This window comes from Aspergillus ochraceoroseus (genome assembly GCF_002846915.1).
Source record: "Aspergillus ochraceoroseus IBT 24754 chromosome Unknown P175scaffold_2, whole genome shotgun sequence".
Classification (NCBI taxonomy): Eukaryota; Fungi; Ascomycota; class Eurotiomycetes; order Eurotiales; family Aspergillaceae; genus Aspergillus; species Aspergillus ochraceoroseus.
In genome coordinates this window covers 2,073,964-2,097,482 of record NW_024468477.1, presented here as the reverse complement: position 1 = coordinate 2,097,482, position 23,519 = coordinate 2,073,964, and the positions used below count along the sequence as shown (strand labels likewise).

At 48.1% G+C, this 23,519-nt stretch overlaps 8 protein-coding genes across 8 annotated transcripts; 4 read left to right on the top strand and 4 right to left on the bottom strand.

The window, feature by feature from the left end:
* Window positions 1-503: 503 nt before the first annotated feature.
* P175DRAFT_0453867 (NAD(P)-dependent alcohol dehydrogenase) lies at window positions 504-2,295 on the bottom strand. The gene is made up of 2 exons (XM_040894556.1): window positions 1,893-2,295; window positions 504-1,791 (listed from the first exon to the last, which is right to left on the bottom strand). The coding sequence occupies exons 1-2, from the start codon at window positions 2,051-2,053 to the stop codon at window positions 798-800; spliced, it is 1,155 nt and encodes a 384-aa protein (XP_040754243.1). The 5' UTR covers window positions 2,054-2,295; the 3' UTR covers window positions 504-797.
* A 1,362-nt stretch (window positions 2,296-3,657) lies between these two features.
* Window positions 3,658-4,858, top strand: P175DRAFT_0499388 (F1F0 ATP synthase subunit g). The gene is made up of 3 exons (XM_040896729.1): window positions 3,658-3,996; window positions 4,173-4,257; window positions 4,321-4,858. Exons 1-3 carry the CDS (start codon window positions 3,747-3,749, stop codon window positions 4,568-4,570), a joined length of 585 nt encoding a protein of 194 aa, XP_040754242.1. The 5' UTR covers window positions 3,658-3,746; the 3' UTR covers window positions 4,571-4,858.
* Window positions 4,859-5,209: 351 nt separating this feature from the next.
* Window positions 5,210-7,675, top strand: rok1 (RNA-dependent ATPase ROK1). Its single transcript, XM_040900639.1, has one exon. It carries the CDS (start codon window positions 5,314-5,316, stop codon window positions 7,570-7,572), a length of 2,259 nt encoding a protein of 752 aa, XP_040754241.1. The 5' UTR covers window positions 5,210-5,313; the 3' UTR covers window positions 7,573-7,675.
* A 46-nt stretch (window positions 7,676-7,721) lies between these two features.
* P175DRAFT_0514847 (uncharacterized protein) lies at window positions 7,722-12,749 on the bottom strand (the record flags this gene model as incomplete). Its single annotated transcript, XM_040898825.1, has 10 exons — window positions 12,650-12,749; window positions 12,354-12,590; window positions 11,875-12,278; window positions 10,624-10,628; window positions 9,859-10,119; window positions 9,077-9,771; window positions 8,445-8,547; window positions 8,294-8,409; window positions 7,812-8,166; window positions 7,722-7,777 (listed from the first exon to the last, which is right to left on the bottom strand). The coding sequence occupies exons 1-10, from the start codon at window positions 12,737-12,739 to the stop codon at window positions 7,722-7,724; spliced, it is 2,322 nt and encodes a 773-aa protein (XP_040754240.1). The 5' UTR covers window positions 12,740-12,749.
* A 152-nt stretch (window positions 12,750-12,901) lies between these two features.
* P175DRAFT_0499383 (mRNA-binding ribosome synthesis protein NOC2) lies at window positions 12,902-15,510 on the top strand. Its single transcript, XM_040896728.1, has one exon. It carries the CDS (start codon window positions 13,012-13,014, stop codon window positions 15,379-15,381), a length of 2,370 nt encoding a protein of 789 aa, XP_040754239.1. The 5' UTR covers window positions 12,902-13,011; the 3' UTR covers window positions 15,382-15,510.
* Window positions 15,511-15,587: 77 nt separating this feature from the next.
* P175DRAFT_0542847 (putative potassium transporter) lies at window positions 15,588-18,072 on the bottom strand. Its single transcript, XM_040900366.1, has 7 exons — window positions 17,863-18,072; window positions 17,043-17,794; window positions 16,817-16,982; window positions 16,595-16,763; window positions 16,466-16,542; window positions 16,311-16,345; window positions 15,588-16,253 (listed from the first exon to the last, which is right to left on the bottom strand). Exons 1-7 carry the CDS (start codon window positions 18,034-18,036, stop codon window positions 15,737-15,739), a joined length of 1,890 nt encoding a protein of 629 aa, XP_040754238.1. The 5' UTR covers window positions 18,037-18,072; the 3' UTR covers window positions 15,588-15,736.
* Window positions 18,073-18,923: 851 nt separating this feature from the next.
* Window positions 18,924-21,189, bottom strand: P175DRAFT_0507621 (uncharacterized protein; the record flags this gene model as incomplete). Its single annotated transcript, XM_040898283.1, has 2 exons — window positions 18,924-19,690; window positions 19,884-21,189. The coding sequence occupies 2 exons, from the start codon at window positions 21,187-21,189 to the stop codon at window positions 18,924-18,926; spliced, it is 2,073 nt and encodes a 690-aa protein (XP_040754237.1).
* Window positions 21,190-21,488: 299 nt separating this feature from the next.
* On the top strand, window positions 21,489-23,512 carry P175DRAFT_0555508 (gamma-glutamylcyclotransferase family protein). The gene is made up of 2 exons (XM_040900638.1): window positions 21,489-22,307; window positions 22,872-23,512. The coding sequence occupies exons 1-2, from the start codon at window positions 21,715-21,717 to the stop codon at window positions 23,455-23,457; spliced, it is 1,179 nt and encodes a 392-aa protein (XP_040754236.1). The 5' UTR covers window positions 21,489-21,714; the 3' UTR covers window positions 23,458-23,512.
* Window positions 23,513-23,519: the final 7 nt, after the last annotated feature.

Genomic DNA, 23,519 nt, shown 5'->3' with positions numbered 1-23,519 from the left:
ACTCGATGCGATTATGGAGTCGTGCACGACGACGACAGGAAAGTGCGGTAGTCTGCCAGGTGGTACAGAAGTGGCTCAATCAAGTTCTCAATTCAATCATAGGGGATTAGGTGTTGACACTTCATAAAAGCTCTCCCATGGAGAATACCTCCCCTGAATGCTGCAAAGAGGTGTGATATGTCCAGAATCGCCCAGGACGAAAGAAACAAGCGGGGTCGAATCATAATAAGATTGCCCAACCCCTTTTCTATATCGCACCCCAGCATGCTTTAAATGGTGGAAGGTGTATATGAGGTATATATGCATTAAAATAGTACTGTCTAGAGGTTAGCGAGGAATATATGCTATACCATTTTTTTAAACAATATACATATATATATATATATATACGGAGTATATCAATGGTCATTCGTCTCAACCGGCTACCTAAACACCACCATCACGAATCTTATTACTGATATAAAAAGCTCTCTGACGTTGTAAGGAACATTTCATTCCCCAATGATCATTCAAAAGCACCAACTACAAGGACAGAAAATAATGGTAAAGAGCAAAACGAACAGATTCTATCAGAATCTCTATAGTTTCAACCTGTATGCATCTCTAGCAAGATCATCATAAAACATTACAAGGTCATCATCACAATGCAAGAACAAAGCATCAAGTCCAAATGGCTACACGATAGAAACGCAGGAAATAAAATCAGACAGCAAAATGTATAGACGGTGCCAAACCACCCGTGAAAAACGCCCTGGTGATGTTCCACCACAAGTAGTACCTAACCCCAGCGATGAGACCTAAATCTTCTGACCAGCGAAAGCAGCCTCAACGTCGGCCATCGAACTCATAATCTGCACCTTGATAGCCCCAGTCTTGGGGTTTGCGGCGGTCTCAAACGCTTTCAGAGCGTCCTCCAATGCGTATCGATGGGTGACGAGTTTCTGCAGGTTGATGACGCCGTTCTTCACCAAACGGATTGCGCGGGGCCAGGTGTTGCAGTACCGGTATTGGTACTGCAGGTCGATCTCCTGGGTGCTCAGGCGCATGAAGGGGATCTTCATCTCGTTCTTACCGACTCCGATCACGAAGACTTTGCCGCCGAACTTGACGCTCCAGATGGCAGAGGCGATGCTGCTCTCGACACCGGTGCACTCCAGCGCAAGAGTAGGTCGCAGAGCGTCGGAGGCAGCGCCGTTGCCGTCATTGAAAGCATTGACGATGCCCTCAGCATTCTGCTCCGCGGAGAGACCAATCTCCACCTTGTAGGTACGCACTTCAGGAGCCAGCTCCTTCGCAAACTTGAGACGGCCCTCATCGATATCGGTGATCACGATTGGGGTCGCACCGGCGGCGCGCGCACTCAGCAGCGTAATGAGACCAATGGGGCCAGCACCAGTGATCAACAGTGGATCACCAAGACGGAGGCCACTGCGCTCGATAGCAGCGAGAGAGACACTGAGGGGTTCTAATAGGGCACCATCTTCATAACTCATGTCCCCAATCTTGTGACACCAGACAGCCGGATGGTTGACATAGCGACGCAGCAAGCCGTCCACAGGTGGGGTCGACAGGAAAGCCACCTTCTCACAGCCATTGTAGCGGCCAGTCAGGCAGGGTTCGCAGGCGTTGCAGATAATGTTGGGCTCAATGGCGACTCGGTCTCCGACTTTGAGCGAGGTAACGTCCGGAGCGACCGCGAGCACTTGACCGGCAGACTCGTGACCCAGAATATGGTCTCCCGTAACAATCATGGGACCGATGCATCCTGCATGCCAGAAATGCACATCGGATCTGAAATAGTAGAGGCCAATCGTTAGGCCAGAGAAGACCAAGAGGAATGAAACCGCGACGTCGTAGCTGATATCAAGACAAAAAAAAAAAAAAAAACTTACCCACAAATTCCGGTACTGCGAACTTCAATAGTAACCTCACCAGGCTTCAGACTTTCACCACTCTTGACCTCCTCGAGGGTGGGTTTGGACTCTGCGACCCATAGATCGTGGTTGGGGTTGGTGTAAACACCGATGTTGGTCTTGTCGAGAGCGGCGGCCATGATGTTTGTTGAAACTTGAAGGATAGAAGAAGAAGAGGAGGAAAGAGGGAAGAGCTTCACGATGAGGGAAAACAGAGGAGATAATGGAGTAAAAAGAGGGATGGACAGTTGAAGGTCATCGCGGGGGATCCAACAAGCTTTAATACTTCGCAATGCCCCTCCACAGTTGATAGGCGCTGTTCCTTACAACACAAGCCCAATAGTGTTGGTATTAACGGTCTCCTATTTGCCTATGCGCCTGCAGAGAAGCAAACAACAAATCGGAAAGACATTTTTTTCCCCTTCCTTTTTACTAGTAGTATTTCTTTTGCTCCTGTGGGATAGCGTGGGTGGAGGAGATATTGTAGCACGTCACAGTCCCCAGTACCCTTTTATCCGGACCGTCATTGCTTCAAGGCTTCTTCTTCTCCTATACTACCTAATGAGGTACTTCAGAGCAGATAACGGGAAAAGTTCCTCCATTCAAACTCCCATCCCACCAGTTCTAGTCAAGAACCAGAAGGCCTCGAATTCTCGCAAATTAATAATAGTCGGAAGCACCCATAAGACTTGGTTCTGGCTCTAGACGTCTTCTCGGTTAATTCGAATGCATAAAGAGGTTATTTTTCAGCCTTCAATCTAATTAATCAGTTCGTTTTGAATCTATTTCGTCCACCGTGTGCTCTACAAGGTCCACAGTCCTGGGGTCGTCGTCTTTTGCTTAGTCTGGCAATTCTCCGGCGGCACCGCAATTCTCTATCCCCTTCTTTGGTGGAGAATCATCTTTGCGAACATGGAATCACTTGGCCTATCCTAGTGAATCCCCGAGCTCTTTTTGCTAAATAAATACTTTCTGTGGTTTACTCGAGAGTCGAGACTGCCAACAGTGGAACTCTGTTGGAACTACTCCTGGTATAAAGATGATGAGCTCTGCTATCCACTAAAAGAGCATATCATTGGAGATCTCTCCTTTGCACAAACAGATTCACATAATCCCTATTATTGTAGGAGAAATCAGGATGGAGAAATAAATTTATAACATGTAGATTGTTCATATTACTGATTGACGCGGTTTACACGCAGAACACAGTGTAGAGGTTGCCAAGTGAATAATCGGACGAAGTACTCTCTTTTAAAGATAAGAATGTAGTTTGTTGCCCCAGGCACGAAGCCTATATATAGTTAGGTACGGAGTACTCTGTACTACGGATCGGTGGAATATTGTCCCGCCTGACTACCCTCCGACTTCCGGCCAAATCGAGTACCGCCTTCCTCATTTACCATTCTGCCGCACCTCCCACCTTCGCTACAAGTCGCCCAAAGCAGCAGAACCACCTGTCCCTCTACAGTAATAGCTTTAAATTAGACCTCTTCATTATTAGAATTATGTTCTTCTTGTAGGGGTAGTTAATTGTTGGAATATTCTTGCTTAAAACTCTGTATTATGTGTAATTCTCTATTTTTTTTGAGGCCGCTATCGTTACATAATACAGTCTATTTCCGAAACAGGAATAGTAAAAATTGACCAGATTTGGGCGTTCGTTTTCCCTGAACTTCCCGAGCCTCAAATCTCAGATTCTGGTCCTGCAATTGCGCAACGTTTAGTGTCTGTGGCTCTTGACCAACCCGCCATTGGACCCCTTTGTCCTTCACCTGTGGTTATCCAGGGCTCTTCTCTCTTTTTATCCTTCTTCCCCTTCCAGTGGTTATCAAGATGCCTGCCACGGCGTCCCGTGCCGTGCTGCGGCAATCGCAGTTCCTGACCCGGAGGACCGCAGTCAGATACTCTTCTTCCAGCTCCCAAGCTGCCTCTAAGGCTTCGGAGGCTGCCTCTGCTGCTGCCTCCAAGGCATCCGAAGGCCTCTCTCGTGTCTCTTCCGCTGCTGGCCCTGCCCTCAACAATCTCGGCAACGCCCTGAGGAAGGTCGGTGGAAGAACCGGAAAAGTTATCTCCTTTGTCGATTGTAAGTCACACTTCGAGATTTTCCGTGTTCGGATATCCTATTTCCCTCTCCGCCATTGGAATCGTGATAAGAGGAATGTTATGGATCCTTTTCACTTCTCTGGGCCTGCCTCGAAGGGGGATACCCAAAATATGTTTAGTCGACCCGTTGCTAATTAATTGCCATTATGAAAACAGCCTTGATCCCCCCTACTCTCTACTACTCGAAGGTTGGCCTTGAACTTGGCAAGCTGGTATTCCGTGGACAGAACATGACTCCCCCGTAAGCGCCTTCTTCCCCGCCCGAAGTTCTACTACCTAGAACTTTCACTAATACAAGCCTCAGAAGCATGGCCACTTTCCAATCCTACTTCCAGCCTTTGATCAACTCTCTCCGCAGCCCCGCCGCCTTCAAGAACGCCAACTTCGTCTCCCCCCAACAGATCCTGGCCCGTGTTCGCAATGCCAACAAGAAGGAGATCGCCCTGGCCGGTGTCACTGCTGCGGAGGTTATTGGATTCTTCACCGTTGGAGAGATCATCGGTCGCATGAACATTGTCGGCTACAAGGGACATCCTAGCCATGAACACCACTAGACCGCCAACCGCATGCAATCCTGTCTACCCTGTCTTTCTTCCTGTTATACTTTCCTATGTGCACTGTACTATTGTATGATAGACGATGGAATTTAACTGTTGTCTGAGGCAAATTTTGCGAATTTGGGACCATCTGTTTTACCTCTGTGGATGTTGGATACTCGAGCTCTAGAAACGTTTCTCCCACGAACGCTGGAGATGAGCGGGATTCTACTGTCTACTGTTCTAGAGCGCTGTCGAAAAACCTATAGACTCTATTATATGATACGGCAATACATCTGTTTTTTTTTATCGGTTTAAAGACATGATCTAGATACCCGGGGCCATGTAGGAGTCCATCTCTTTCGGTAGATTGCTTTTGTCTGCTGCCAAAGCCGGTAACCAGGGAATTTCGTTAAGAAGCCTATGAAGCGCTACCAATAAGAACAAATCATTCTCATGGATGTCACTCCTCTAAATAAACAGATGACTATTTCTCTGATCTCTCTAGAACCATGCTATATATTCAGTACTCGAAAATGGACTTTTGATATTGAATCTGGACGGACTCGATTTCCTTGTGTCTGATTGGTCCGTGCGGGGAAGAAATTCTCCAGGAAATTTTTTTTTTTTTTCCATTCATACCTCGAGACTCTTTAAGTCCCAGCAGCATATTTGTTAAGGCGCGCATTTTTCCGCCCCAGTTCGCGTTCTTCTAGCAAATTGTCCTCTTCCACATAAGCCCCCGTGCTCTATGTTATAAGATGGATGCTTTCAGGCTGTTGACTAGATCGACCAAGTTGAAGATTGGCGCCGCCCAGTCTTCAACGACGTCGACCAAGCTTCCGTCCACGGGCAAGGCAGAGAACCCACAACTTTTTCAGAACTCTGCAGCGGACAAGCTTCTAGAGGAGAAGAGTCACGGGAAAAAGAGGAAGAGGGGCCATGCTGTTGAGGAAGCAGCTAATGATGACGACGATGCATTGCATCTGGATTTCTTTAGCCACAATAAAGGCTCTAGCGCTGGCCCGAGGAGCTCAAATCTTGCGACGGAGAAGGACCAGGCGGCGTCTGCTAGTCAGGGGGGAGAGTCTGACTCGGAATCTGGTGACGACGTGATGGATGAGGTTCAACGTCGGACGATTTTGAATGCGCATAAGATCAAGGTCACGGATATGCGTGATCTTGACGAAGTCCAGCCCGTCCAGGTACCGAGTGAAGAGCCGAAGAAGAAGAAGAAGAAGAAAAAGCGAAAGCAACAGCAAGAAGAAGAGAAAGAAGAAGAGCAGCCTCAGGCTCTGACTAAAAAGGAGCAGAAGAAGGCCCGTCGGTTGTATCCGCAGCCACTTGTTTCTTTCAAGGAGCTCAGGACAAAGTACAAAATTTCGCGTCGCCTTGCAGAGAATATTGCCGAGCAAGGGTTCACTGTGCCGACTGAGGTGCAGTTGGCAAGTCTTCCTTTGTTGCTCGGGGACAGACCTATTTCTGAACAGTCCGGTGCTATGAGCTCTACTGAGCCTGATCTTTTGGCGGTTGCCCCTACTGGAAGTGGAAAGACACTGTCCTTCATGATCCCTGTGATCAATAAGATTGTTCGACACCACCACGAGCAAGACGGGGAACGTGGGATCTTTGCGGTCATTGTTGCACCAACCAAAGAGCTTGCCAGTCAAATTGTCAACGAGGGAAGAAAGTTAGCGGTTGGAACCGGCGTGAAGATTACGTTAATGAGGAAAGGCATGCGGGTGGTTGAACGTGATGATGGTGAAGAGGAGGATATTCTAAACGAAAGCGATGCGGAAGAAAGATCTGATTCGGAAACTGAACAAACTACCGAGAACAAGAACAAGGATAAGGGATCAATCCCAGTTACGAAAAGTGACATTCTTGTCTCAACCCCACTGCTTCTCGTCAATGCGCTCTCTATGAACAAGACAAAGCCCTTGGCAACCCTGCCTCTGGTGAGAAACCTTGTTTTGGACGAAGCGGATGTTCTTCTGGATCCTTTGTTCAGAGATCAGACACTCGATATCTGGCGCTCCTGTACTCACCCCGAACTTCGAGCTAGCCTTTGGTCCGCCACCATGGGATCAAGTATTGAAGATATGGCTAAATCGACTATTAAAGAACGAAAGCTTTTGCTGAGCGAGACAAAATCTTACCCGCTGATACGACTTGTCATTGGCCTGAAAGACTCTGCCATCCCAAACATCAAACACAAGCTGGTTTATGCTGCCACAGAGCAAGGAAAGCTCCTAGGCCTCAGACAGCTTCTCCATCCTACAGCCGCGACAGCCTCTGACGTTCGTCTTCGCCCACCATTCTTAATCTTCACACAAACGATCCCTAGAGCAATCGCACTCCATTCGGAATTGCTTTATGACATTCCACCCGAGGCCGGTGGCTCCTCGCGAATCGCCGTTCTGCACTCTGAGCTATCGGACAGCCAGCGATCAGATATCATGAAGGGATTCCGTAAAGGCGAGATTTGGATTCTCGTCACGACAGATCTGCTCGCGCGTGGTGTCGACTTCCGGGGCATCAACGGAGTTGTCAATTATGATATCCCTAACTCCCCCGCGGTTTACGTTCATCGAGTGGGACGAACCGGGAGAGCTGGACGCGAGGGTGGAGTGGCAGTGACCTACTATACAAAGGAAGATATCCCTTACGTGAAGAGTATTGCGAATATCATCGACGTCAGCGAGAAGCTGCGTGGCACCTCCGGCGAGAAATCTGTTGAAAAGTGGCTTCTGGACGCTCTCCCGGATCTCAGCAAGAAGAGCAAAAAGGAGCTGAAAAAGCATGGTGTCAAGGCACGACAATCAGGCCTCAAGAATGGAGCCAAGGACGACAACAAAAACCCAAGAGCAAGAATTAGTACCAAGAGTGGATTCGAAAGACGGATGGAAAACAAAATGAAAGGTGCCATTGCAGCTAGCCGCAAGAGAGCACAAGAGCCGGCCAATGCCGGTTCTGACAGTGGCAGTGATGATAATGGCTGGGATGGATTTGAGGATTAAACCGATTGCAAATGCTCCATTCTCCCAGCCTGAAGTGAGAAGGCAAAGAACAAAAGAAGAGCACGCACGTTGTACAATAGTCATGATTCCCCCAGTTCAGTATTAGATCATGAATTTTCGTTATTATTATCATTATTATTATTTCTTTTTCAATCCGAGGTCTGCTCTACTAGAGTCCTTTTCAATCGAATAGGCACAGCGACCACTCTGTCCGATTTCCCCCGTAGCTTGCAACACACCCTGTAGTCCATCCCTGTGTCGATCAAAGTAAACCTCCCACGACCCATCGTCACCCTTAACCGCCAGAAACCGACCTTTCCTTTCAAGAGTAATCGTCGTTTCGTCATCTCTCCAGTCCCATGGCCCAACTGCATGCTCGCAGCTCTCCGTCCGATTCCCGTACTTCACTTCATGCGTATCCTTGTCCGCATAGAGCCAGTTCAGCTGCGGAGGGTTATCAGAAATTGTAGTTACAAGGCCTAGTCCACGTTTGAGGTGTTTCATATGATCCAGCTCGGGGTAATTGATGTAGAAGGCTTGTCCGGCGTGTGCTTCGACCTTTCGGTCAGAGGAGATCGGGTCGTTGATGTATGCCTGTGGGTAGTAATATGCAAACGCGCACACACACCTCCATTAATACATATATAAAATACCTCCCCGGAATAATACTAATAATAAAGACCTAAGATTTAGACAGAGCAAAAGAAGGGGAAAACAGTACTTTTAAACCCCTCAATACAAGCCTCTTTCCATGGAGCTCTTTGTATTCTTCTAGTTCTTGTAGTTCCGCAAAGCATTCCACATCTATGTAGAACTTGGCCATTCGTCTCGCATCGTCTTCCCTTTAGTTTTGTTTTGTTTTCATTGTTCACTTGCTCCTAATGTGATTCCAGTGACTGTAGGTATAGAGCTGATTATGAGCAGTCCAAGGACCATTTTGGTAGCTTGCGTTGTTGGATGAGATTGCAGGTTGCGCTGGATGCGGAGTTTATAGGAGGACAGCAAACAGGCAGCAGGGGGGCAATTCAGTTGAAACAGAATGGAATTAAAGAAATAATAGTAGTTGAAAAGATAAATGAGTAGCTTTCTTTCTATTTTTGCCAGTAACTGACTGTGAAGCTTCAGCAGATGAGACTACGTCATACCCTGCAGAGGAGCCTGGGGTACACGTGAGCGCCCGACCCTCAGGAACCACTTTCCTCGAAAACTCTCACAGTCCTTTAGGCCTTTAAAGTATCAAATTTCCATATTCAATGGTCTTCGATATCATCGTGCATATTGGAAAAGCTCAATTAGATGCCGGGGGGGGGATGTCTATTATATGACTATGAACAACTCAGCTCGCGGCATCTACAACCGCAGCTATCTATATACTTTACTCTATCATCGCTCGTTCATCGTGGAGTTTCGTGACTTCGTTGGCCATGCCTGAAATGGCCCGTTAACCATCTTTGAAAGTCTAGAGTTTCTCGCTCCAGCCCCAGACCGACCACCAGCACCGGACTGCGAGCGCCCCTCCGTCCGCAGTTTCCCAATCATCGTATCCAGTCTCCTCTCCCTCTTCCACCACTGCAAGACCAAGGTGCCCCATTCGCTGACGAAGCTCCTCCACTTGTGGTAGGTAAGCGTCCCGAAGAGGCATCTCAAGCACAACACGAGCGTCCAGTCCACGACCCAGCCACACTGCAATTGTGTCCACCAGCCACTGCGGATGGCTAGGAGAGTATAGAGGATCCGCGGCTAGGATTAAATCGTACTGTTCTTCGGGAACGGGGAGCGGTTCTGGTGTGACGCACCAGTCAAGGACTCCTGTTGTGGTTGTGGCGGCGGTGTTGGTGAGCAGCTCTACGTTCAAGGACACATTGTGGGATAGATTTGGCACGATCTCTGGAAGATCTGTGAGATGGACCGTTGCTGATTTGCCGCGGAGGGCAGCAAAAGAAAGACCGACGAGCCCGGTGCCTGCGCCTAACTCTAGTGCTCGAAGGGTACGTCCGGAGGTCGGAGTGATCGACGCAGATGGGATGAGTTGCGGGGTAGAGTCGGGGAGAGTGTGCAGGCGACGAGAGAGGAGATATGATGAAACCCAGGTTTTCATGCCTAGGTTGTCGGCCGTCAAGGAGGGTTCGTGCAAGGTGAGAGTGAGCTCTTCCCCCGATGATGTGGGGATCACAAAGACCCGAGACATAGCCGGCATCGCTGTCAAGGTAATGGGTTAGCTTTCGGATCTAGGGCTTTTTTTTTTTTGTGTAACTTCTCGGGAGTTCATGAGTTAGGTCTGCGTACCTGTTCGACCGGACCGCTCGCTGAGTCGGGCGGCCGCAGCATCCCAGACAGCCTCCCGCAGTTCATCGGTATCTAACCATGATAGAGAGCTCGATATGATCGATGTGAGATAGCGGGTTACTCCAGCAGGGTGAACTGTCTGGCTCTTGACCGATTCATGAGCACTAGATCCAAATCCTCGTGGTTTGATGGCCAAAAGCTCGAGAGTTTGTATCAGTTCGGTGCCGGATGGCTTCATGTGAATCTGGGGAAGGTCCAGCACTAAGAAACGCTTATCAGCTCCATTTTTTGGCCTACAGATATCTATCGGAGGGGAATCGAATGGGCGGTCAAACCATGAAGAGGCTCATCGGGTTCTGCGGTGATCATATTGAATTATTTGACGGTGCCTGACCAGATCGGGGAGCACGGAATGGGATACTAATTCAACAACAGCACGGGGAACAGGGAATGATTTCTTCTTACAAGGGGGATCCCTCGCTATGCTCGGGTTACAGCATACTCCATAGTGATGGTCAGAATTAGCGTACGGAGTACTCCGTAATGATGGTCAGAAAATTTTTTTTATTCTGGCCACTATCTACTGACCCACAGTGGTGGCTGGTGATGGTCAGAATTAAAAATTTTTTTTCTGACTATCATTACTCTAAAAATTATAGTTATTATTTTATCTTTCCAAGCCCTTTTAGATTTTGACTCCCAAATCCTTAGGATAGGCATATCCTATATTTTTATTATAGATTTAGAGCCTGTTATACATTATACCGATTCTATAGTTAACTATTGACACATGGGCAAATTAGTAATAACTAATTTTACCTTAATTTAATTCCAAGGCTTCAGTCAAGGTAACTATTCCTAAAGGGGTAGTGCCCACATGCTGCTTTACATCGCCAAAATTAAAATGGTGGCTTTATAGCAGCAAATTACTAGTACGTTCTCAGCGAGACCCATACAAGTGGGGCAGCAGCTTATGTAATAGCCTCCCGCTTACCGCCTACTTATCAAGGAGGTCTTCTGCCGTTCCATAGTAATGGCACACTATCATGCCAACCAGGAAACTATCTATCTCAACATGGCAGAAGCTGACAGAGATCTGATAGAATTCCCCTTGACCTCACGCGATGCCGCTTGGCCCATCATGTCATGGACCAATTTGACTGCCTCGCTGACTCCGGGTTTATCTTCATACCAACAGAACAGACCTCCAGTTCTTTATTGAATTCGAGATTCGGGACCGGGAGAACGTCGGAAAAGAGCAGCGCCTTGTCTTTTTCTTAACCCTTACCTCCATCGTGGTCGATTCGATTTCGACATTGCGCAAGTGTTGTCAAGGTCTAGAGCGGGGCATGGGGCTCCGTTGGCGTGTCTCCGGAGATGTATCCCAGCTCTAGGAAGTCCACGTCTCCACGTCTTGGAATTGTAAACAGGCCCTCGAGAAAGGGGGGGGGGGGGGGGGGAGGTGGAAATAGTTCTTGTCAAAATGCAACCACATTATGTATGCCCAATACTTCAACGAGAAGTGCGTGCGTACTGGAGCTCGGGGCCAGACGTGTCCAGCGAGGAAGCAGTTCGTCACTCTTGGCTGCTCTTCAATCTACTAAATTCGAGTCATCACATCTGGACGGGGCAGATCATCATCAATCTCAACAGCAGCGCTGCTCGACTCGTCGCTGTCACTTTTCAGGGCAGTATCAAGAAGAAGAAACTCTTGCCTTGGAAGCAACTGGAGATGCAGATAAATGAGACCTTCCAATCGGGTCCGAGTTTCTGGGTAGAATGGCACAGATTTTACTTTATAATCGTTAAATATACAAGTAAGATACCGAGGAAATCCGGGACTCCAGAACATAAGACAAGGATGGTCCTTAATTCTTGTATAGTGATAGAAAAAGAGAGTTGATGCTAGGTAAAACGCATTCGCTGTGGTATCAAACTCCAAACGCCACTTTTCCCCAATCCACAAACTCCGAGGCTGTATATATATATATACTACGAGACGCGCCGGCGATTTACCCCAACGTCGACTTGAATCCTTGGTATGCTTGTTCGATGTCAAATGCCAGTTCTCTGGCTTGCTCTTCGCTCAGTTCTTCTGTTGCGCGCATTTGATTCAGTGTTATCAGCCACTGGATGATCTTGCCGCGATTTTCAAAGTCTACATCTGTCACTTTATTGGCCGACTGAATCACTTCAGAGAGCAGAGGGTGAAGCGCATCTTTCGATACCATGTTCAATTTGAGAGCGTCCAGGAACGTAATAAAGTTCTCTGTAGCCGTAAGGATCAAACTTCCTGATGCGCCGCCCGCGGGTCCTGTGGCTGCTGGAGCCTTGTTGGCCGCGGAGCCGCTGTGAGTGGCCTGTTCGACTGTTGCGGGGAGTCCGATGCGAAGACGCTCGGTGGCGCGCGGGCATTCCAGCTACACAAAAGACAACGAATTAGTCAGAACAGATGTTGGAGTGCAAGCAAACGCATATTATAACATAGCACGTACCTCCCAGGTTCGCTTGAACGTCTCCAAGTCGACAAACTCCCGTGCAACAGTGTCGTCACCCAAACTAGACTTGTACTGTTTTAGCAGTCGAGTGCATGTTTCCGTGTACTCCGACTCGGTGACCACATCCTTAATATATGCCTTCTCTAGTCCATCTAGTGTGACTATGATGCTGTATATCTCAGCCAGGGACTCGTAAAGATCGCGCTCCGCAGAGCTGGACGCTAGCTTCACTTCCTGGCAAGTTGGTTAATCGGGCGACACAACCAACAGGCTCAGATTCGATGTATAGGTACCTCATCGAGATTGATAGATGCCGATCTTGCAGTATTTGGTGTATAGCTATAAGGCGTTGGAGCATATGCTAAAGGTCGCTGGGCATACATGGCGTCGAAGTCGTGGGGGAGTTCGTCATGGTTGAACTAATGAGTATCTCACCAAGAGGGGACAAAAGGCGGTCACTCGATTGGGTTGATCGGCCGCTCGTGATTATTTTTCTGCCATCCAAGATTTTTTTTTTTGACGCTTTTAATCTTCATTCCCTACCTATTATTCCACGCTCGAATTCTTTGAGCGATTGGATCTCCCCCCCTTATTTCCATCTTATTCTGCGCGAATTGTTCCCGCCCTACCCGTTTGGTAGGATATCGCTGCAACAATGGCCGGGAGCCAGAAAAAATCTACGAAGAAGTTCGAAAAGAAACATCTTAAGGATGTCCTTGAACGACGAAAAGCCGCCGCAAAGATCAAGCAGCGAAACCATCTGAAGGAGAAAAGGAAGGCAGACAGCGCTAAGCTTCGATCGGGAAACGAGGATGTGTCTGAGGAGAACTCAGAGCAGGAGAAGAAGCAGAATACCTTCGCGGAAATGAATGTCGATGACTTTTTTTCGGGTGGTTTCGATATTGCAGATGCTGCGGCAGAGAAGAGTAACAAGGCCAAGAAGAAGAATGTCACCCCAAAGATAGGCAAGCGCAAGCGATCGGACCCCCAGGAAGATGAAGATGAGTCCTCTGCGGCTTCGAGCGGCGGAGAGGAGGACGGCGTGCAGTCTGCCGATGAAGAAGACGCGGATTCTCAGGCCAGCGATCTTGATGCATTTGAGGCGCATAAGGATCAACTTGAAGCATTGAAACAAAAAGATCCGGAGTTCTATAAATACCTGAAGGAAAACGATGCGGAGTTACTCGATTTCGGCGATCTTGCAGAAGTCGATGAATTGAGTGAGGCAGAGGCAGAAGAAGAACCAGCTAAAAAGAAAAAGAAGAAGGCAGCTAAGGAGGAAGAGGAGGAGGAGGAGGAGGAGGAGGAGGCAACCAACATGCTGACTGTTGCGATGGTGAAGAAATGGCAGAAACTGATGGAGGATCAGAACTCTATCCGGGCTATGCGACAAATTGTTCTTGCTTTCCGCGCCGCAGCCTACCTCAATGATGCAGATGTCCAGGAGCAGAAATACTCTATCTCAGACTCCAACGTTTACCACCAGGTTCTTGTCACAGCCCTAGGAAATGTTCCTAGAGTGCTCTCACATCATCTCCCTGTCAAGCAGACTGCCTCGGGCAAGGTCAAGCTGTCTCTGGACTCTAAGAAGTTCAAGACGCTCACCCCCCTCATCAAGTCCCACACCTCCTCAGTCCATCAATTGCTCGTGAACTTGTCCGACGAACAGACTCTGAAACTTACCCTCTCGTCCATCGAACCCATGTTGCCCTACCTGTTGCAATTCAGAAAGCTCCTAAAGGTTCTGATCAAAACCGTTGTTGGCATCTGGGCAGACGTATCAACCACCGAAGCAACCCGTATTGTTGCTTTCCTTCTCCTGCGCCGTCTTATGGTCATCGGAGATGCTGGTCTGAAGGAAGCTGTTCTTAAGGCTTCGTATGAAGGAGTCGTCAAGGGTAGCCGCAACACAACCGTCCACACCCTCTCCGGTGTGAATTTGATGAAGAACTCGGCCGCTGAGCTTTGGGGCATTGACCAGAATGTCTCCTACACCGCTGGCTTCAACTTCATCCGCCAACTGGCCATGCACCTGCGAAGCAGCATCACCAACACCTCTAAGGAATCATACAAAACTATTTACAACTGGCAATACGTGCACTCGCTGGATTTCTGGTCCCGCGTCCTATCCCAACACTGTGACGGCCTCGTCGAAGCCAAAGTTGGCAAACAGTCCGCTCTCCGGCCACTCATCTACCCTGTGGTCCAGATCACCATCGGCGCCATGCGCCTCATCCCCACAGCGCAGTACTTCCCGCTGCGCTTCCAACTCACCCGCTCGCTTCTGCGCGTCTCCCGCGCCACAGGCACCTATATCCCTCTCGCGTCTGCCCTCCTCGAAGTCCTCAACTCGTCGGAGATGCGCAAGGCCCCCAAATCAAGCACCCTCAAGCCCCTCGATTTCAACACCGCCATACGCGCCCCGAAATCCTACCTCCGCTCGCGCGTCTACCAAGACGGCGTCGGCGAGCAGGTCGCCGAACTGCTCTCGGAGTTCTTTGTCCTGTGGACAAAACACATTGCGTTCCCTGAACTCTCTGTCCCCGTCGTGGTCTCGCTAAAGCGGTGGTTGAAGCAAGTGAGCTCGCGCAGCGGTGGCAACAAAAACACAAAGATCAATCAGATGATTCTCCTGCTCGTGCAGAAGGTGGAGACCAACGCTCGCTGGATCGAGGAGCGCAGGCTGAGTGTTTCGTATGCGCCCCGGAATCGCACAGAGGTGGAAACTTTCCTGAAGGATGTGGATTGGGAGACAACGCCGTTTGGGGCCTTTGTGAAGTCCCAGAGGAAGCTGAGAGAGGAGAAAGCTGCGATTTTGGAGCAGGGACGACGGGAGGAGGAGAAACGTAGAGCGGAGGAGAAGGAGGGTGATGAGGATATGTTAATGGATGATGTGGCTAGTGAGAACGATATCAGTGAAGAGGATGAGGAAGAGGAAGAGGACGAAGGCAGTGATGAAGAGGGTTCGTCCGAGGAGGAAGAGGAGGAAGAGGAAGAAGAGGAGATGGAGGAGGAGGAGGACTAAGCTGTCTATTGTTGTTAGAACGGCACTGGATGTCTCCGTTTATCCTGGATTATTGTCATTGTACCTATTTGAATCATGCATGTCATTCCATCCACCTTGATGTTGCGCAAAAGTTAGAAGAAATAATACGGCCTCGTCATGTCTACTTGGCGAAGAACTTATTCCGAATTTATGGATGTAAAAGAAAATGTCGATGAAATAAAATAAAAAAGAAAATAGTCTATATGTGAGTTATTAAGTGCGTAGTTTTAGGCGTATCTCGTAGTCATCGTAGTCAACTAGTCATGCAACATATGAAGTATCCAGGAAGCGCTGTGGATTATGCGTATAACGAGCAACCTGGCAGATGTACCATTTAGAACATTTTATCTTGCCTCAAAGCGGCATCTTCCTCTTCAGCCCACGCAAGAGACTCATTTGGCAACATGATAGCCTTGTCGATAACAACAGGTAGACCTCGATGACGACCTCGCAAAGCGACTGCCGCCAGAATGAGCTTGCTCAAGGAGTGCCAGACACCGCAGAATGAAACGCTTGTACCAGGGTACCCGGTACTGATACCGACACAGCCATAAGCGGTGATGACTTCGAAAATGATGTTGAAGGTGGAGAATCCCACGGGGTCCAGGGTGTAGTTGTGGGATTCTATAATGGAAATGAGAAAAACCGCGAGCGCAATCCACCATAAGTCGTGACTGAGCTGGTCCCGCAGCTGCTCACGGATGAAATAGCGGCGAGTTCCTTCCTTTGTTAGAAAATGTCTTCTCACCAATCGCGTGAACCTGTTGTCGGATGCTTGTTGATTGAACTCGTTGAGTGCGTCGTCTTGAGCATAAATTCCCAGGGAACGCTCTTCATACACATTTGTGCTTCTATCAAAATGTTATGCAACTGAAATTTGATAATTTTTTATTCTGGGAGCAGCCTACCTCATGGTGAGTAACACGGGATATGGCGACAGATACTAGATGAGACGTATTAGCTCAGGCATCTCTTGGGATTCATACTGTATGTGGAATGGCTCACCATCATGAGGACTAGATGAAGTGTTAGTGCATGTGTTAAGTTGGAATTTGAAGTAAACTTTCTTACCATAAAGGACAAGCAAACCCTGACGAAGGTTCGCAATAGTAACCACGGTGAATCCTCCGGCTCGTACAGCTACAAAAGATGTTAGTGACTGAATAAGTGCAGAGCAACAGGAAGCACGAACCCAGCGACTGGAATAGGCCATCGAGGATTCGGTAGGATGTCGGTAACGAATCGATTTCTTCATTGCCAATCGATAGAACTTCAAAGGCGGCCCAGTCGATTCCATTCAGGACAATGATAGTGCCCATCAGAAACCAGGTATGGCGAGCTGGAAAAAGGTTCGTATACACCTAAATTGCGTCAGAGGTGGGAGGGTGGCCAAATTCCTTTTCCACTAACGTACCCTTCTGGGATGATCTAAAATGAAATCCAGTGTGATCTTCCAACTTTTCCATGACGGTCGATTGGGAATCATTAACCTCATAGTCCAGATTATGAATCGTAGAAAGCATGGATACAGAGTGTTCCCGGCAAGGATCAAAAACCCCATAGTGATTAGCGGGTATGTGCTATGAAGGGTGGTTAGTAAGTTATCTTCATTGGTGGACCAGGAATATTCAGAATCATACTTGGTTTGCAAAGCCGTCATGTTCGCGTCCAAAATTCCCATACCACTGTTCACAAAAGCGGATACAGCAAAGAAAGCTCCTGTCCAGAAAGGGGACAACCCGTTTTCTCGAGGCAACTCCGGTTTGTTAACTTCCAACCACGCTCCCATTCCCACAATCCCGCAAATAATGAACATAACCCAGTACAGGGGTACGATTACTGATAGAAAAGTAACAGCTTTGTACTCTACTCCTTGCAGTTTTTCTCTCTCTTCTGGGGTCAATCCATGAAATTGAGAGTTTCGCGAGATCAGCCCCTTGGACTCGAAATATTTTTGAGTCCCTCGGAAGAGACCCATTGGTGGGAGCAGGTCAATCTTCTTGTTAGAAATAGAACTATCTCTAGTCTGGTCAGGTTTTCTTTCCAAGTCAATGGAAGTGTTCACTGCTGTAGGAGGCGGTAAATCACTGGTAAGCCATTGGATATGGTCTTCATCTATCGATCTACTGGAGCCCACCACAGGCACGATCTGACTTTTAGGATAGGTCTTAATATCGCATTTGCCTTTAGGACAGTAGTCAACCCCGTCGCCTGGACTCGGTGCAGTTCGAGCCGATCGTCGCGCCAGTGCCTTGGAGATTCCTTGAAATTTACGCTGAAAGGCTCTTCTTCGGACAAGCAGCACTGTGCTTGAAATGAGAATGGCATGCCCCAGCATAAGAAGCAGGAATAGGATGACCTGCTGGAAGGTGCTCAGTGTAGATGCTGCAACCTACTAATCGTTAGCCCAATTCTCCGGCGAATTTTGGTACGGCGGGAAGATTTCAAAAGATAACCTACAGAGTTTAATCCAGCGCCTGTAATCGCACTGACACACATGAACAATGAATCGACATAGGAAATACTCCCGGACGGGTTCGCGACACCCCAAAAGAGGACGCTGCTCAGCAGAGACACGAAGATGAAGTAGGCATAGTGTAAAGTGAGAAAATTAAATGGCGGAAGTAGAGCCATTACAGTCTGGCTTAGAAGCCGTAAACGGCGCGGGGCTATCCAGACTTTTTGTCAGTCTTTTGCGCCAAGATCAGATATCAATTGGATTGGGAAGTGGGTGTTCTCACGGGTCATCGGGAACAACGGAATTCGGGAAAAGGATTTTAAAGGTGACGGGGGGAAATGATTCAAGATATAGCATGACTTGAAGAATAGCAAGAAGGCTGCCGGATATACTTGCAGACGGCACGTAGATCTCTTGATATCAGCGGGAAATCTATAAGCCATGAAAATTTTCCAATGCCGTGCTCATCTAAGACACCGTGGGTCCGGGTTCACACCGCTCTTAAGACTTTCTATCCACCGCGGGTAGAGCCAGAAATCCACCATTCGGCATCGCCAGGCCAGTCCTTGAGCTAAACTAACTCAAACAGCAGTTTTGATCACAACTACTAATGAGAATGCAGCAAAGAGCCATGGCTACCCTTCGAACTTGTCGGAAAGATTGGAAGTATTCAAAAGAAAAAAAAAAGAAGTCGACAAGGGTTTCGGCGAAGTGAGGGGCCTGAGTGTCAAGTGTCAGCTCTGCAGCAGGTAGTTAGTTAAGACGTAGAATATCTAAGTGATTATTACCCTCATCAAGGAATCAAATTTTGATCCTAGACATGAATTTCACTTGAATAGCAGGAGATGTAGATTTTCACGGTTAGAGTGAAAAGGGTGCAAGGAAGTTGAAGTTGGGATCTTTTGGAAGAAGGGGAGAGGAGGGGGGGGATGTTGTCAACCCTCGTGACTTTGCCTGAGCAGAGTCATAAATTTGACTACTCCGTAGCATCTACCTAATATTGAATTTTGAGCGCTTCTTAATTCTCGACGAATCCTACATGAAATGAATCATGCAGAATTCATCAAGAATTTTCGTTCCCAAGCGCTTCCTCACGAATCCAGTGTCCACTTTTTCCGCCTTGCTTTTCTATAAGCTTCACGCCACCAATGATCATGCCCTTATCAACCGCTTTCAACATATCGTACACAGTCAATGCAGCGCCCATGGTGGCTGTCATTGCCTCCATCTCGACGCCAGTTCGTCCAAGGCAACTCACAGTCGCTGTGACATGCATGCCCCCATGGATCATCGATGAGTCTGCTCCCTTGTCCGAAGATGTTGGGCCAAGCAACTTGACATCTACTTCTACCCCTGTAAGTCCGATACCTGGATGACAAAGTGGAATGATATCTGGTGTCTTCTTGGCAGCCATTATACCGGCAATCCGTGCCACGCTGAAGACATCTCCTTTCCGTGTACCCCGTCCTTCTCGGAGCAGTTCCCATGGACGCGCATTAGAAAAGGACACCAGACAGGTGGCTGTTGCAAGTCGTTTGGTCACGGGCTTCTCATCGATCAGAGTCATATGGACATTCTGCGAGGGTGTGAGATGGGGAAGGTCTGGGTCCGAGGCTGTTGGTAGAGAGCTTTTATTTGCATCACTGCCCTTGCGCGTCGCTTGTGAGTTCAAGCCACTACGATTTGGGCGATAGCATCGAACTTGGCTCGTTATCGGTGCCCTGAAGTCGAGCATATGCGTCGGAACCTTGGTCCATGAATACCCGTTGGAAGGGGTTACCAGCCGTCGAGGGAAGTACCTAGGAGTTTCTTGGATTTCCCTAGATTTATCTATTCTCGCCTATCAGCATGCTCTCAGTTAAGCTTCATACCGATAAAGTTGGACAGGAGTGAGCGTACCCTCATCTCATACGTTCCAAAATCAAATAACGCACAAAAAAAATACAAACATGACAATTATTCATAATTCATAACTTTTCATCGCCATATGGTCAGGGAAAAAGGGGGCAAGGTTCTTACCCACCAATAAGAATCATCGGCCTGTTCTTCATATTCTCTAATTGTCCCATGCCAGCATGCTTTGCCTTCTTCCGTTTCACTGCCATGCCAATAACTTCAAGAAGCTCCTTTTCTCTTTCATGAACAAGACCACCCTCATCGTGGATGCGAGCAGCAGTGCGTGCTGCGTCAAGAAGACCGAGCTCTTTCATGATAGCCTCATTGATAGGCTCTCCGCCGGTTCCCCTCCGAATGATGTCACGCAGCGACACCTCAGCATTTCCAAATAGACAAACTTTGAGATTTCCATCGGAAGTTATTCGGAGACGGTTGCAAGTGCCGCAGAAGTTGTGGGTCATACTAGTGATGAACCCGATTCGACCCTGAAACCCAGGAACCTGGTAAGTCTTGCTGGTGTCATTTTTATGATCTGCCACTTTTTCCACCGTAGGATATTTTTCTCGGATAATAGCGAGCATCTCCTGGTAGGAAAACATCTTTCCCTGGCTCCATTTATTGCCATCAAAAGGCATGTACTCAATGAAGCGCACTTCAATGGGGTTGTCGCGGCCCATCTCAACGAACGGAATAATCTCGCGGTCGTTGAGACCCCGCATAACAACGCAGTTGATCTTCAGTTTGATGCCTGCGCCGACTTTATTCATCTCCAAGATTCTATCAATGCTTTGCATGACGGCCTGAAATCCATTTCTCCTCGTCATTATTTGGAACTGGAAAGGATCCAGAGTGTCGAGACTGAGGTTTATTCCGGTCAACCCCGCTTCCACCATCGGGTCTAGCTTGCGATGCAGCGAAATTCCGTTTGTTGTAAGGCATAGCTCCTTAAGCCCATCGCGTTGTAGCTCGCCGATAGATTGCATTAAAGGAACGATATCTTTTCTAACCGTGGGCTCCCCGCCGGTGAGACGAATCTTCGATACACCTTGGGAAACGAACAATGACGATAGATAGGTGATTTCGGGAGACGTCAGAAGATGAGCGGGAGGGGAGACCGGCACCCCTTCTTCCGGCATACAGTATAGACATCGTAGGTTGCATCGTTCGGTGACACTGATTCTGAGGTAGTCATGCTGGCGATCGAAGGTATCGGTCAGGAACGCAGAGAAAGGCTTAGCAGCTTTCAGTGCAACCCAACGAGGGGAAGGGGATTTCGAAACACGAGAAGCATCAAGAGTATTCTGGCTCTTTGCTGCGGAATCTAGATCTGTGTTAAGACATCGGGTCTGCGATAGGGTAACCCTTTGCCAAGTTGCTCTGTGACTACAGGTGCGGGGAACCCTAGCGAGAGATGCTCCCCGCCTGAAAAGCATAGCTTGTGTCATTCTCAGCAGGAATTCTGCTCAGCGAGGACCCAAATAAGGATATTTCCTGCATCCCCCGAGGTACAGCCAAAAGAAAAAAAAAACTCCAAAACAAATCAAGGGAGAAACACCATATGGCGCACTTTGAAAAGCGCGAGTTTCGTATCATTTCTTATCGCTCGTCTTCTCTCACCTGATCCACTGCTTACGTCAGAGTTAGAGCCTGAGCTTTAAGGCTTCAAGTGCAAGCCCCCTTTGTTTTTAATTTTTAATTTTATTTTATTATTATCAGATTAACTCCTTCCAAACTAAATTTCAACTGCTTATACTCCGTACTTGTTGTCAGACCGGTTCTCATTGAAAGATGATCGTAATAACTCGAAGTATGGTACCGAATCGAGCAAGTCGGCGGATTGGGCAAACAATAGAAACACAAACACCGAGTTGGAAGACTGAAGCTTCTATCAAATTTTCATCCTTCAGCTGGTTCTCACCTCCACCATGTAGACACTCTGTTGGTCGTCAACCGAAGAAATGTCTGACAACCAAGGAGATGGGGGAGCTGCTGGCTCTGCCCCTCCTCCTCCTCCTCCTCCTCCTCTGCCCGAAGATCCCAGATCGAAAGTCTCCCCGTTTGTCAAGAAGCTGAGGTCTGCTCCTCCTGGCCATTTCTTCCAACCTGAAAGGCTACCATCTCATCAAGATCTATTTTCTGCGCCTACCGGCCCTTATTTCTTCTACGGCACCCTCTCTAATTCCGCTATGCTCCGCGATGTCCTTGGCTTGGAAACCGAGCCACAACTTCGACCTGCCACTATTATAGGCTTCGAATGCAAGCTATGGGGCCAGTATCCAGCTCTCCTAGATGCCCCAGGGAAGGTTGTTCACGGGACTGTCTATCATGTCGAGACAAAAGAGCATGGGGAGAGGCTCGCCAGCTATGAAACAGATAATTATCGGGCCGATCCGTGTCGCATTAACTATCCGGACGGGAATGAGCCCGTGGATGGCTTTGGTCATGTTTTTAAATTTGTTGGCAATGTCAGAGACCTGAGTGACGGCACCTTTGATCTGGGGACTTGGCTAAGGAGGGTGAAGAGGGTAGCTGAGGATTCATCAGATGCTAAGTAATTGCAGGCAAGAAAGGCATGTATCTTTTCTCCCAGAACTAGTTAACTCCCTAAAACCTTGCTCCTTTTTGTGACTTGATTCTGTTCGGCTTTACCTGCCGGTGTCTGCCTCCATTCGATGTGCTTTTGTTTCCTTATATAGAAATAACCTGGGGGTTTCTACAATGCACCATCACAAGGTTGTCTGAGTCAGTGAGAATGTTATCAGTAAGTCAGGTAAAAGCTCCTCTCTAATAGAAATTATGGCATTACTTGTTTGACAGTTTTAGATTGCAGTACGGAGTAAACACAGTCAGACCTAATCAGTCAAAGCCTCGGGGGATGATGAAGATGATATTCTATTGAAAGCTACAGAGAAATCCATATTTAACAGAGTCAAGTTGCTCTTCCTCATGATAACAACTGAGTTGACAACACCGCGCTTTCAAAGACAGGAGGATATGCACCAGATCTGTTTAATATGAAATAGTTTGAGTATGAAAACTGTCTCCTTTTTTATTTAGAAAAGCTGATCCAACATCCTTTGATTATCTAGTACCCAAGGACCTGGCTAACCGCCAGCCTGACGAGCAACGAATCTTGGGCGACTATTTCCTCAACTTTTACGCGCTTCACAAACCACCTGTCCTCCCTCGCTATCCACTTTGTGCCTGCCAGTCGCCAGACTCAAATATTGGCCATGCCAGTGAAGCGAATGCTCATCGTTCCGCATCAACAGGCAGCGGGTACAGATCACTGGTGCATCTACCTTTCAACATCCCCTATAAGCTCGGTTTGCGTTGATTGCACGCCAAGCTACACTGTCCCGAGCTCCGTCCTTCAGGGAGGCTCCAAGGCCAATATCATCATCTCCGAATTGCCTCACGAAACTTCTCCTGATGCTCAGACCGCGTTTGTTCTCGATGTTGCCCCCGGGCTATCAGTTGGGCAGGCTATTGGGGAAGTTACTCAAAATGGGCGTCATAAATACGAGTTCGACGCAAATGGAGTTGGGTGCAGATGGTGGATTACTGATATGATCAATCTTTTCTATCAACTTCAAGTTGTTGGCAATGCATCGCAGGTTGCGGAGGCAAAAGCCGGACTTCTCAAACTCTGGCCGGATCAGACACCACATCCGCTTGACCAAGGAGCTTACTATCACTGAGCCTTAATGGTCAGAAATAAATTTCAGAGCAGAGGGGTTACAGATAGTCAAAGATAGTGTAT

Bases quoted from the DNA above. Each gene is read 5' to 3' on its own strand.
- P175DRAFT_0453867 (XM_040894556.1), bottom strand. From the start codon at position 2,053: ATGGCCGCCGCTCTCGACAAGACCAACATCGGTGTTTACACCAACCCC. The intron at 1,792-1,892 runs GTAAGTTTTTTT...CTACTATTTCAG, and splicing joins CGCAGTACCGGAATTTGTGG to ATCCGATGTGCATTTCTGGC.
- P175DRAFT_0499388 (XM_040896729.1), top strand. From the start codon at position 3,747: ATGCCTGCCACGGCGTCCCGTGCCGTGCTGCGGCAATCGCAGTTCCTG. The intron at 3,997-4,172 runs GTAAGTCACACT...TTATGAAAACAG, and splicing joins AGTTATCTCCTTTGTCGATT to CCTTGATCCCCCCTACTCTC. The intron at 4,258-4,320 runs GTAAGCGCCTTC...TACAAGCCTCAG, and splicing joins GGACAGAACATGACTCCCCC to AAGCATGGCCACTTTCCAAT.
- rok1 (XM_040900639.1), top strand. From the start codon at position 5,314: ATGGATGCTTTCAGGCTGTTGACTAGATCGACCAAGTTGAAGATTGGC.
- P175DRAFT_0499383 (XM_040896728.1), top strand. From the start codon at position 13,012: ATGGCCGGGAGCCAGAAAAAATCTACGAAGAAGTTCGAAAAGAAACAT.
- P175DRAFT_0542847 (XM_040900366.1), bottom strand. From the start codon at position 18,036: ATGGCTCTACTTCCGCCATTTAATTTTCTCACTTTACACTATGCCTAC. The intron at 16,764-16,816 runs GTACGTTAGTGG...GACGCAATTTAG, and splicing joins TTTTAGATCATCCCAGAAGG to GTGTATACGAACCTTTTTCC. The intron at 16,543-16,594 runs GTTCGTGCTTCC...CATCTTTTGTAG, and splicing joins TGGCCTATTCCAGTCGCTGG to CTGTACGAGCCGGAGGATTC.
- P175DRAFT_0555508 (XM_040900638.1), top strand. From the start codon at position 21,715: ATGTCTGACAACCAAGGAGATGGGGGAGCTGCTGGCTCTGCCCCTCCT. The intron at 22,308-22,871 runs GTAATTGCAGGC...GCTAACCGCCAG, and splicing joins GAGGATTCATCAGATGCTAA to CCTGACGAGCAACGAATCTT.